The sequence below is a fragment of the Nipponia nippon genome, unplaced genomic scaffold (genome assembly GCF_047370975.1).
Source record: "Nipponia nippon isolate SJK-2023a ecotype South Korea unplaced genomic scaffold, ASM4737097v1 scaffold_26, whole genome shotgun sequence".
Classification (NCBI taxonomy): domain Eukaryota; kingdom Metazoa; phylum Chordata; class Aves; order Pelecaniformes; family Threskiornithidae; genus Nipponia; species Nipponia nippon.
Window position 1 is genome coordinate 7,124,836 of NW_028262343.1, and position 13,643 is coordinate 7,138,478.

The 13,643-nt window shown below is 40.6% G+C and overlaps 1 protein-coding gene across 1 annotated transcript in view; it reads right to left on the minus strand.

Annotated features, from left to right (window-relative positions):
- Positions 1–13,643, minus strand: part of LOC148055214 (mitogen-activated protein kinase kinase kinase 1-like) — an 80,990-nt gene that overhangs the window by 24,346 nt on the left and 43,001 nt on the right. The window contains exon 2 of the mRNA XM_087762408.1: positions 2,321–2,471. Coding sequence (XP_087618534.1) covers positions 2,321–2,471 — 151 coding nt within the window. The remainder of the gene's footprint in view (positions 1–2,320; positions 2,472–13,643) is intronic.

Here is a 13,643-nt window from a genome sequence, read left to right on the forward strand (position 1 = left end):
ATTGTCTGCTTTTTTAAGAGATATAACCTTGGATCCATCTGTTACATACAGTAAGTATCAGTTGATAAATACTAGGTTTGCTATTTCTACAGCACAATATGAACGCTTGCTGCAAAGTAAAGTTACTTTAAACCTGGAGGCAATTCAGCAAAATTAAGGTGTGCTGTGCCCTATAAGAACCACAGCCAGCTTTTCTGCTTGCAATACAAGTAAAACAGCTACACTGCATCTCGTATCTAAGCTAATCACTGTGCATAGTGCTGCACTACCTGAATAGACACATGTGCTCAAGAAGAGTGAGCACATACACTTCTAATACAGTGATTTGTTGCATAAATGCTGAATTTTGACATTGAGATATGGAATATTTCAAGACAACTTTCAGCTGCCTGCCCCTCAAACCTACATAATGCATGAGAAGAGTAAGGCCCCATGGAATCAAATTAAAAGTAGTCACAGCAGGCAGTCAGTTTTAGTTCTACATTTCTCCATGTCTTAGAGGCTTGACTCAAAGCCAGAGGGAAACTCCAAGTAACACTTCAGATTAACAGAGCAGACCTCTCCTAGAAAGTTGCAGAAGTCTCTTTGATTTAGTAAAAAAAAAAAAAAAAAAAAAAAAAAAAAAGGGGGGGGGGTGGGCTTTTCCCTGCTCAGGGCATGAGGAGGAAGAGACATCCAGCCTCAGTGCCTTTCTACCTGATGATTTGGACTGCATCCACAAGGTCAAATGCTATTTTAAACTGAAGCATTTAACTCATCCAGCTGAAGCTGTTCCACTATCCAGAAATGCATTTCAGTTTCAGCAGGCTACACGGAGAAGAGGATAATGAGAAGGTTGTAGCCTAGCAGTTAGGCACTGCCCAAGAAAGGAAAAACCTGCATTTACAGCCCTGATCCAAGCACTGCTTGTTTTACTTTAAGTAGTCACTATATTGAATGTATACTTATTTCTGTTCTAGAAAAGCTGCCCTCAAACATTTGTTTACTGCATCAGATGATCTTAGCTTTAAATTAGCACCCCAATCAAGTGTTACACAGGAGTCACATTGACCAATGCAACTACGTTTATACGTAACTAATTGCTATTAATTAACCAGCATTATACTGAATATGCTAGTGTTAGAATCATAACTGTGTTTAATAAGTTTTCAGTTTGATCTGTCTGAAATTTCTTAAAATTACTTCTGAGCCATTTATACAAAAGCATTACACAAAAAGGCTAATAGGAATACTCTGGCATCCAAATTTTAGCAGAGTTGAGACTTACGTGAAGGAGTTACTCAGATTTTATTTGTCTGGTTGTAATAAGCTTGCAGTTTGTATATTTGTCCTGGTTTTGGCTGGGATAGAGTCAATTTTCTTCCTAGTAGCTGGTGTAGTACCATGTTCCAGATTTAGTATAAGAATAATGTTGATAACACACTGATGTTTTAGTTGTTGCTGAGCAGTGCTTACACTAAGTCAAGGACTTTTCAGCTTCTCATACTGCCCTGCCAGCGAGGAGGCTGGAGGTGCGCAAGAAGCTGGGAGGGGACACAGCCAGGACAGCTGACCCCAACTGAGCAAAAGGGATATTCAATACCACATGACATCATGCTGAACAAAAAACTGGGGAGGGGCATAGCCACTGCTCGGGAACTGGCCAGGCATCAGTCAGCAGGTGGTGAGCAATTGCACTGTGTGTCACTTGTTTTGTATATCCTTTTATCATTATTATTATTTTCCCTTCCTTTTCTGTCCTATTAAATTGTCTTTATCTCAACCCATGAGTTTTACCTTTTTTTCCAATTCTCTCCCCCATCTCACTGGGGGGGGAGTGAGCAAACAGTTGCATGGTATTTAGCTGCCTGCTGGGTTAAACCACGACAATATTCATCTAGCAAGAAAATCCACACACAGTAAACAGAAAACTTAAATTTAACATTTTCAAAACTAAGGAAATGCAAAGTCGCAAAACCCTAAAGAATGAAGGGAGTACAAAGTGCTACAGTGCAGTTTTACACTCAAATATAAGTTTTTATCTAGTGAACAAGAGCTACTTAACATTAGAGGAAAGTGTTGCCACAGCAGTACTTTATACTACACAATCAACAGCGCCTTTTTTTTTTTTTTTAAATAAAGCTCAAGAAATGCGTACACTTCAGAAAGTCAGCCACAGTTTCCTGTTAAACAACTCATTAAAAAAAAAAAATAATGAGAGGATCACAATTAAGAGTCCACAAATTGTTAACAATAAAGAGGTTCCTAAAAGAAAGAAATTTAAGGGATTTTTATTTGTAATAGTTCTCACAGATATCACCCTTACTTCCGTGCCACTTACCACAGGGCCTCTCCTGCTTCTTCTTTCCAGCCATTCATGCTTCCAGGCTGGCATACACGTTGCCTTGAGTTTCTCCCTGATCATACGCTCTTCTGGGCGGTCATCCATCTTCTGCAACCCCCTGAGGGTTTCTCTAGTCTCCATGTCACACCTACGGGGGGGGGGGGGGGGGGGGGGGGATTATAGTCATAGTATAATACCATAACTAAAAATAATTGTACCTATAGCATTCTTAAGCTTTATGCCATCCTGTTCTCCCTCTCCTTACAACGCAGCTATTAAAACATTACTTCCAGCTGACTGCAACAAGCCTTTCAAGAGTTACAAAATTTGAGTTAGCTGAAAGTAGTATCAAGACAATCAAAAGGGACTTTAGAGAACTATGGCGATTCCTTTAGAGAACTAGGGCGACTGCTTGAAGGATCAGGAACACAGGTAGTGTTTTCCTCCATCCCTTCAGTAGCCGGGAGGCATACAGAAAGGAACAGGAAGACCCACTTCATCAACACGTGGCTCAGAGGCTGGTGCCAGAGGTGGAATTTTGGGGTTTTTGACCATGAGGCAGTTTACATGGCACCAGGCCTGCTGGAGACAGATGGGGTTCACCTGTCACAAAGGGGGAAAAGGATCCTGGCTCAGGAGCTAGCAGGCCTCATTGAGAGCGCTTTAAACTAGATGCGAAGGGGGAAGGGGATAAAACCAGGCTTGCCAGGGATGAGCCTAGGGGTGGCACGCCTCGTATTGGTGAAGAGATCTATAGCCCAACTGAAGTGCATTTACACCAACGCGCGCAGCATGGGCAATAAACAGGAGGAGCTGGAAGCCATTGTGCGGCACGAAAACTACGATGTGGTCGCCATCACGGAAACATGGTGGGATGACTCACGCAACTGCAGTGCTGCAATGGATGGCTACAAGCTCTTTAGAAGGGACAGGCTAAGAAGGAGAGGTGGAGGGGTAGCCCTGTATGTTAGGGAGTGTTTTGACTGTCTAGAGCTCAACAAAGGTAATGATAAGGTTGAGCGCTTATGGGTAAAGATCAGAGGGAAGGCTAATAAAGCAGATATCCTGGTGGGAGTCTGTTACAGACCACCCAACCAGGATGAAGCAGCAGATCAAATATTCCATAAGCGGTTGGCTGAAGTCTCGCAATCCCTAGCCCTCCTTGTTCTCATGGCAGACTTCAACTTACCAGATGCCTGCAGGAAATACAATACAGTGGAGAGGAAACAGTCCAGGAGGTTCCTGGAGCGTGTGGGAGATAGATAACTTCCTGACGCAGCTGGTAAGTGAGCCAACCAGGGGAGGTGCCCCACTGGACCTGCTGTTTACGAACAGAGAAGGCCTGGTGGGCAATGTGGTGGTCGGAGGCTGTCTTGGGCTCAGCGACCATGACATGATAGAGTTTTCAATTCTAGGAGAAGTAAGGAGGGGGGTCAGCAAAACCGCTACCCTGAACTTTAGAAGGGTGGACTTTGGATTGTTTAGGAGTCTGGTTAACAGAGCCCCTTGGGAGGCAGTCCTGAAGGGCAAAGGAGTCCAGGAAGGTTGGACATTATTCAAGGAGGAAGCCTTAAAGGCACAGAAGCAGGCTGTCCCCATGTGCCAAAAGACGAGCAGGCGAGGAAGACCACCGGCCTGGCTGAACAGAGAGCTTTGGCTGGAACTCAGGAAAAAAAAGGAGAGCTTACCACCTTTGGAAGAAGGGGCAGGCGACTCAGGGGGATTACAAGGATGTTGTGAGGATATGCAGGGAGAAGATCAGAAAGACGAAGGTGCAGCTGGAACTTAAACTGGCCACCGCCATTAAAGACAACAAAACGTTTTTATAAATATGTTAGTGACAAAAAGGAGGACCAAGGAGAATCTCCCTCCTTTGTTGGATGCAGAAGGTAACCTGGCCACGAAGGATGAGGAGAAGGCAGAGGTACTTAATGCCTTCTTTGCCTCAGTCTTTAATAGTCAAGCTAGTCATCCTCGGGGTTTTCAGGCCCCTGAGCTGGGAGACGGAAATAGGATGCAGAGTGAAGTCCCAGTTGTTGAAGAGGTGGCAGTCACTGACCTGCTCCTCCACCTGGATGCCCACACAAGTCCATGGGCCCAGATGGGATCCACCTGAGGATACTGAGGGAGCTGGCAGAGGAGCTGGCCAAGCCACTCTCCATCATTTATCAGCAGTCCTGGTCAACCGGGGAGGTCCCAGCTGACTGGAAGCTAGCAAATGTGACACCCCTCTACAAGAAGGGTCAGAAGGAGGATCCGGGGAATTACAGGCCTGTCAGCCTGACCTCGGTGCCAGGGAAGATCATTGAGCAGATCATCTTGAGTGCCATTATGCAAGTGCGGGACAACCGGGGGATCAGGCTCAGCCAGCATGGGTTTATGAAAGGGAGGTCCTGCTTCACTAACCTGGTCTCCTTCTATGACAAGGTGACCCGCTTAGTGGATGAGGGAAAGGCTGTGGATGTTGTCTACTTGGACTTTAGTAAGGCCTTTGACACTGTCTCCCACAGCATTCTCCTGGAGAAGATGGCCGCTCACAGCTTGGATAAGTGCACTCTGCGTCGGGTTAAAAACTGGCTGGATGGCCGAGCCCAGAGAGTGGTGGTGAATGGAGTCAAATCCAGTTGGCGGCCAGTCACAAGTGGTGTTCCCCAGGGCTCAGTGTTGGGGCCGGTCCTGTTCAACATCTTCATTGATGATCTGGATGAGGGGATTGAGTGCACCCTCAGTAAGTTTGCAGATGACACCAAGTTGGGTGGAAGTATTGATCTGCTGGAGGGTAGGAAGGCCCTGCAGAGGGACCTGGACAGGCTGGATCGTTGGGCCGGGGCCAACTGTATGAGGTTCAACAAGGCTAAGGGCCGGGTCCTGCACTTGGGTCACAACAACCCCATGCAATGCTACAGGCTGGGGGAGGAGTGGCTGGAGAGCTGCCTGGCAGAAAAGGACCTGGGGGTGTTGGTTGACAGCCGCCTGAACATGAGCCAGCAGTGTGCCCAGGTGGCCAAGAGGGCCAATGGCATCCTGGCTTGTATCAAGAATAGTGTGGCCAGCAGGACCAGGGAGGTGATAGTGCCCCTGTACTCGGTACTGGTGAGGCCGCACCTCGAGTACTGTGTTCAGTTTTGGGCCCCTCACTTCAAGAAGGACATCGAGGTGCTGGAGTGTGTCCAAAGAAGGGCAACGAAGCTGGTGAAGGGTCTAGAGAACATGTCTTATGAGGAGTGGCTGAGGGAGCTGGGGTTGTTTAGCCTGGAGAAGAGGAGGCTGAGGGGAGACCTTATGGCTCTCTGTAACTACCTGAAAGGAGGTTGTAGCGAGGTGGGGTTTGGTCTCTTCTCCCTAGTAACAAGTGACAGGATGAGAGGAAACAGCCTCAAGTTGTGCCAGGGGAGGTTTCGTTTGGATATTAGGAAAAACGTCTTCACCAAAAGCGTGGTCAAGCATTGGAACAGGCTGCCCAGGGAAGTGGTTGAGTCTCCATCCCTGGAGGTATTCAAAGGACGGATAGCCATGGTGCTCGAGGACATGGTATAGTGATGGACTTGGCAGTGACGGGTTAACAGTTGGACTCAATGATCTTAAAGGTCTTTTCCAACCTTAACGATTCTATGATTCTATAACTAATTTGCTATTCTGCAGTTCACAACATACCTGTTTTGAGGGTTATTTCTTTAAAATGTGTGTATTGCTTGTAACATTGGACACCCAGTAAAGAGGAATGTCTTGGCAAATATTAAACCAATACAAAAATTACCCTGTATGTCATGTCATTCACCAAAAGTTTCAGAAGTGTTGCGATGGTTCATGCATGCGTTGGCAATTCAAAGCTTGCAATCTCTATTTTAAAACAATTTACAAAGTGTGTATAAATTAATGGTGAAAAGTTTCCATCTTGATAGGATGCACAAGGATGAAACTATGTATGTAGTGCCTCTTCCTATACATGAACTCTTCCTCAAAAAAGAGGACTTGTAAACTAATACACAGTATGTTTAAACTAGACACAGAAATAACGTAAGTAAGGCTAGTGTCCTTGAAAATTGGTTTCTGAGTGACTGATGACTCAAAAGCACTTCACGAGTCAGCTATAATTATATCTGTAAAATTGGAAGCATAAGCCATCTGGGCTTGTGCTTTTTTGAACTACAGCAAAGTAGTTGCCTGTGATTGCTGGCAACTACAAAGCAGCAAAAAATACTGTCAGACACTGAAAGACAAATACGAACAGTCTGGAAGATTTCCTGATTCTGTTGAACTATCTGCTAAACCACATTCTTAAGCAGCAGTACATGATCCCCTTCCATCTTCCTGAAGTTAGCAGTCTTTAAAAATAAGCAAGCTTGACTGCCCTCAGAATAAAATTTTGTTTCAAAAGTAAAGTCACAACTTAAAGTAGAAGATAAGGCTAGATAATAATTTAGTTACAATGAGAAGCAGTTGCATATTTACATCCGCTGCTTTCATGCATGCAGTATTCAACTTTTAAAACATTTAGCTATGCAGTTGAAACTACATTTATGTACTGTATGACAACCTACAACATATTCCCTACAACATTCACTGCAATAACATGTCAAAATTACAATGCCTATCAGCAATGTATCACTAAATTTATCATAAATCCCTACTTAGAAAAATGAGAAGTTTTCACTGGTCAGAAGGAGTCATCATGTTATTTTTTTTCCTCTCATTGTAGACACAAAGGAAAAAGTATTCTGAGACACGAAATAACTATTCCTGTTCAGTGCTGAAACGTAATAAGCAGATGGATATTGTAAACAAAATTAATTTTCTTTCAAGCAACATCTAAACCTACTGTTAGCAACCAATTTTAGACTCTCGGAACCATGTCTAGCAATTAAATAATTAATAAATAGAAAAACAATCCACCTAAAATTAATGTTTTTTCAGAGGTTAAGCATTAATGCTTGCTTAACTTCAAAACTAATGCAAGTGACAAGTTATTTTTGTCCCAACACTGAATTTCATACTATTGCTTTCTAGAAAGAGACAAAACCTAGCGATTCTTCATGAAAAACAGACATCATGAAAAACAGCAGGTAGAGTCCAAACAGAGAACATGCCTAAAAGCTTAAAATAGGGGAAAAAACACTATTGTTTAAAAAAGGCTGATTTTACATTTTTTTCCTCAGTCAAAAAAATATCAGTTCAAAACCAAAAATCTTCATCTGCATAAGAACAGTACAGCTCCAAAATATTATAGGTGTAAGTTAAAAATATAGAGTTACTCTGGTTTTTATATTAGTTATTCCATGGCATGAACCATCTCAGTTGCATGAATACTTTGTATACAAAACAGAAAACACTATTCCAGCAGCAAAAGAATGACACAGTATTTCATTTGTTCATATAACCATGATTAACTTCCCAACTGATATTAAAAAAAGTCTTTTAGAGGCCCTTGGACTTGAATTCATGAACAATGCAATATGACAGTGGAAGCTTCACAATCTGTGCTTGTTCTTTAAAAAGCAGAAGCAACTATCTTCCTGTCATGTGACAGCTAAACTGATCTACTCTTGCCTGCACAAAGAACTCTTGTGCTTTTCCTCCACACAGGTGGGAAAAACCAACTGAGTCTGAAAGCTTTTGCTCAGTAAACCAGTTATCTTTTTGCAGAATTTAAATTATTGTGTGTATTTTTATAGAACACAGTTTCTGAAGTGTTCAAAAAACCTTCCTATTTTAACTCAAGCTTGGCTAAAACTATAGTTTACTAAATATTCTTATACTGCTGGATCTGTGGAAAAAAATATTTTTTTGTGAATGCACAAAGTTTCTTGCATACTGCAGGACATCCTCATTTTTGTAGCCTAAACCTACAAGTTTTGTTTATTTTTTAATCTAAAGCAGAGTCCCTCATCTATTCTAGTCAAGCTGAAGTTTGCCTATGTGACAACAGCTGGGTTGCCATTCCCCGTATCACTGTACCTCAGTACAAAAAAATAAAACCCAGAGTGTACTCCACTGAGGACTTGATCCTGCTCTGATCTTGATCTTCATACAGCAAAAGCTATTCGCGAGTCAACGTAACGATGTGCTTAAGTGACTGCCATGTGGTACTTTATTTGAACAGCAATAACACAGCTAAGGAGCAGGCAAAAAAATAAGTCTCAGAATGTGCTAGCTTGGACCAGGGAGTCTGACATTTCTCAACATCCCACCCTTCTGCTTCACCAGGAAGCAAGGATTTTGCTCTTAAATGTTTCAGCTTTCCATGAATCAAGCAAAAAGGATACAAGGCTTTTTTCCAGATAAATTTTAACTTTTAAACTCCTCCCCCCCCCCCCAAGGCAGCATTAAGAATCTTTTAAATTCTTTTTATTATTACTTTTAAGCCATCAGACATTAGCAGATTATTAGTCGAGAAATTCTGAAGAAATTGATCCAAATTGTAATTCTAAAGTACTGAGCAAGCTCAATAGTGCGATGACTGTTTTTTAATGAATAAGCTTAGTGGTCTGCTCATTAATAATTGCATTGTTCACTTTGAATTATTTGCTTCATGAACTATAAAACTAAATACACTAGAATTAATGTATTGCATGGAAACAGTCTAATGCAACATCTTGTACAATACAGAAGGCAAAACTTTGTCCTTTGTTTCTGTCTCAATTTTGAAGACTTGCAAACAGTAATTGAACAGTTAGATTATTAACAACTGGTTCTCTATGGATCAATGATTCAATATTTTAAAACAAGGTATGCAATACACGTTATTTAGCAAACTATTGTGAAATACACAAGTTTTACTTCTGAATGGCTCAGTGAATTTAATACTAATTCTCTGTAAGTATTTTTCTCACAAAGGGCATATAACAGTATATAAAAGCTGAATAGTAACTCCAAATCAATTTTCCTGTGATTCTCAATGTTTAGAAACAGTTAGATGTCTGCTTCTCTGCTATCTTATTTGGGAAAACAGCTTTATCCAATAGCCACACTGGACCAGATTTTATTAGCAGTAGGAAAACAGGAAAGAAGCAAGTTCTGAAATAGGAAAGAGTCAATTCACCAAGAAAAGGAAAGCTCCGTCTGCCATATCCACAAATACTCAATCGTAGGGAGGAAAAGAGTTATTAGCTGCTGAGTTTTTTGGCGTTGTTTTTTTTTGTTTGTTTGTTTTTTAACATTTGTCTGAAGCAAGTTAGCAAAGGTAACTTGCATACCAGTAGTGGTCAAATCATGGGTGACCACAGAAAACACTCATGAACAAAAGTGGTCACACAGCAGCTCTATCAGAACAATCAATGCATTTAACAACAGGTTGCGAGAAGAGCCCGGGGTTTGATGGAAAAGCACTGAATGAGAAGGAAGGAATATGGGAGAAATTATATATTCTGCTCAGTGCAAATATCATATATGGTGACAATCAATACTGGGGGCAAGCTTAGATGGGAAGTACAGAGCTCATTTTGGGGACCTTAAGCAAGAAGTAAGAATATGGGCACCCAGCTACCTGCAACCCAACCCTCAACAGGTCCTGAGAACACTGGGCTAATCAGCTGGCCTGGAGGCATGCTAGGAACAGCTTTCAGTGTGGGGAGCAGGGGCAAAAGAGTTAGCCATTCCCTGAATTGAGAAGGTCAGCTATTAGTGTTTTAGATAACTTCTTGCCACTAACAGTTCCAGTAGTGCTCACAGTTTCTCTTTTGCCATTAAGTATTTTCAATAATATCAAGATCAGTAAAAAAAAAAAAAAAAAATCAGATCAAGATGGGCAAGGTATGGTCTGTCCTCCTGCCAGTCTCCCATTCCTTCTCTTCCTGATCCACTACTGCTGGCATCTAACCATTTGTGTCCATCTTAACAAAACAAAAGATCAGGTATGGCACATTTCATTAAAATTAAAAACTTAACAGGCAACTTTCTCAACCTGGTACTAACCTGGTAGCAACTGCCACTTAAAGACAGCAGTGAACACACTACTTCATAGAGACTAATGAATCTAGCTTCCCAAAATAGTTACAGGGATTTTAGCCAAATGTTATAAGTGTGAAATCAAGTTCTATTCTTCTGTTAGCATAGCTGACAAATACAAAAGGGAAAACAATAAGTCTTATTTCTTTTTTCTAGCTGCCTCAGCTTCTCCAATAGCTCTTCATCATCTTCCCTTGAGAATAACAGACTCTCTTCATTTGGCCAATACACTTCCCACTGAAGCTCACAAAGAGTACGTATTGAGTGGTACTCTGCACCCACTGTTTGCCTTTCACTCACATTAAAAACCTGCCACTTTATGTCATTATGAATCACTAACAAGCATTTTGCATTTGAAAGGTGTTTCTATTTACCTCAAATAAACTTGTATCTTCTACGTATATTTTGAAACATACTTATAAAATATAAATACATTTATATGTTACAAAACTACAGTAAAAGCATAAGCAGTGCCCAGGTATAACGAAACAGAAACATAACACCTAACAGGTTTCTGTGGAACCTCCACTGCCCTGAGGATCCCAGGCTGCAGTGCAAGCATCCCTGCTGGAAACCACCATCAGGTGACAGCCACTGCATCTTTACAAAATAGTTTTAAAAGCTAAAGCATATCCTATTTCTTCCAGCATTTTTCTATAAAAGGCTAACAAATCTATTTAGAATGTGAAAACATGGAAAAACCCTTTCTGTTATTTGTCTCTGAAGCCAAAGCTACTGAGCCTACACCTCTACTAGTTTAGTAGTAATTGTTATTTACTCAGTTTGATACATCCCTTGTCTTCTCTCCCTATAAAGTCTCAAAGACCACAACAATCAAGCATATCTCTGGAAGACTGACAAAAGTGTCTTTTGACCTGTCAAAAAGAACATTTCACTGTTAACAGGACAACATTCACAACTGAAGCACTAAACTCCACAGACTGAGCCATCACCTTCAGCGGAACCTCACAGGCCCTGGTCAAGAAGGATCATCTCCTCAGTGATGAAGACACAGATCTTCAAAGATGAGTGTCTAAAGTTAGAGGTAAGTTACCTGTCTGGATTTTCTAGCTCCTAGTACGTATTTGAAATATGTTAAAAAAAAAAAAAATATGGTTGGATTGCTTGCTCTGAAGCCACCTAATCATACTTCGAGATTGTGGCACTATTCAGCAGCCACTGAAAAGGAGTCCTCCTACAAAACAAGCCAAGAAATAATTGGCCTCTATTTGCAACAGATGCTTGCCACAAAGCTAATGAAATAGCTTTCTTAGGAAGCATACAGAAAAGAAACCCATCAGACATCTGAAGCAAATGTTACAAAAGCTCCTAGGTCTCTCTAATCCTTCCTGCTGTTATTTAGTCTCCCAGTACCAACTCAGATGCATCAAGGTATAGACATACTGTGGTATTTTCAAGATTTAAAAATAGCAGTTCATTACACGATCTCTCAAACTCTTTACTTTCATACTAAAAGGTTTGCAGAGGGAGTCTGGTATTTTATCTCTATAAAACTAAAAGTTTATTCCATTATTGAGCAAAGTTTTAAAAATTACAGGAAGTAGATAATTTATATTGATACATGGAGACCCAAAGCCACTAATAATTGTGCAGCTTAATTCTTGTCGTAACTCTATGTATTTGGACTAATATATCTAAAGTGTGACAATACAGCTTACACAAAGATTCAGTAAATTTATTACTGTATGACAAACTTCAGTATCCCAACAGAGAAAAGAATCCAATATGCCCAGTTCACATTGGGCAACTGAAGAGAAAAAGCATGTCCTGCCCCCATCCCGGTGTGACATACTACTGGGCATTACTCCAAGAACTGCAGTAATGTCATTAAAAAGAAAAATATAGCAATAAGAGTGCTCACTGACAGTTAACTATGATTATTTCACCTGCACCAGGTTATAGGATCACAAGCACAGGTATTAGAGAAAGGGATTAGCATATAAACAAGTAACTTGGACAGGATTAGCTATGTAGATTTTCCAAAGCTACAACCTATTAAATAATTTCTTGAGGATTTATGAACAAGAAAGGTAATTTAGACCATTCTGGCACTGTTCAAAACTGCAGAATTATCAGCAGATATCAAATGTTCCAAGATTGCTGCTGTAAAGAGAATTTTAAAGTTCTCTCAGCAAAAGATGATCATAAAAATAAATCACATAAAGCAAATAAGAAAATAAAGACTTATAAATATGTTCTTTCTAGCAAAGAAACATAACAGTCTAAAATTTTTAAGTCTTAATGACTGGTTAGGCAGTAAATGGTATGTAATGCAAATGTAGAACCAAACTTACTCTTTTCAAAACAAGTAAGTCTTAAAAAGATTTAAAGCTAAATTTAAGTTATAAAACCCAACAATCTCTGGCCTTACAGAATGAAACTAGAGACCCAGAAAGATGTTTAACAGGTTTGCTCTTGTTTTTTTTCTGAAGAATGATTTTAATACCATATTTCCACAGTAAGTCATATTTCTCACCAGGATTATGTTTGCTTCTTAGTGTACACTGCTAACAACTATAACAAATTATTATTGTCATCTACTAGTTTTACTGAAGTAGCATTTAGAAGTCATGAAGCAGGACCCTGATATGCTAATCATCCCAATTTATATTCTTATTTGTGTATCTTGTCTGTATCTGGTTTTGTTATTCAGTATTCATCTTTAAGCTTATGCTCCAATTTGTTTTCTTCTGTTTTCATGTAAGCTTGTCCATATATTTATCAGTTTGAGTTACACTAGCAATTAGTATTATTAATTTTATTTCTTATGATTTAGGAATCCAATAATAAACTGTATTAAATAAGCACTAAACCTTGCTAAAGAGATGTCTGTCTTGCTCACTGACACTCAAAGACCCATTCAAAATGTCTCCTTGTCCTGCAAACACTCATGCATAAGCTGAGCTTGGCTCCGAAAGCCAAAGGGGACTAAACATTTCCACATATATTTCCGGCTCCAGCATAAAAAGCTTTCCTGGGGTGCAGAAATAAAGTAAAAAATTCCTTGCAAGCCTATTTTGAGTAACTGCTAGGTGAAGATAACACCACCCTATAGCAACGCATTAGACCCCTTCACTCACTCACGGTAAATCCATAGTGGACAGCATATTTTCTATCAGCAGAAAGTCACAGGTGAACTGTGCTCTCACCATGAAGACCCAGACTTAGGATCTTCAGTAACTCTCACATGCTATACAGAGTGCTCTGTGCTGTGCAGGGAGAGCAAGCCTCCCTGTGCAACAAGGAGGGACCTTTTGGTGATGTCTGTCAACTAGTCTAGCCACAGGCCAGGCATACAACTACACCCATTCTAACAATGTCAGCTACTATTACAAATGTTTATTTTTGTAAGATA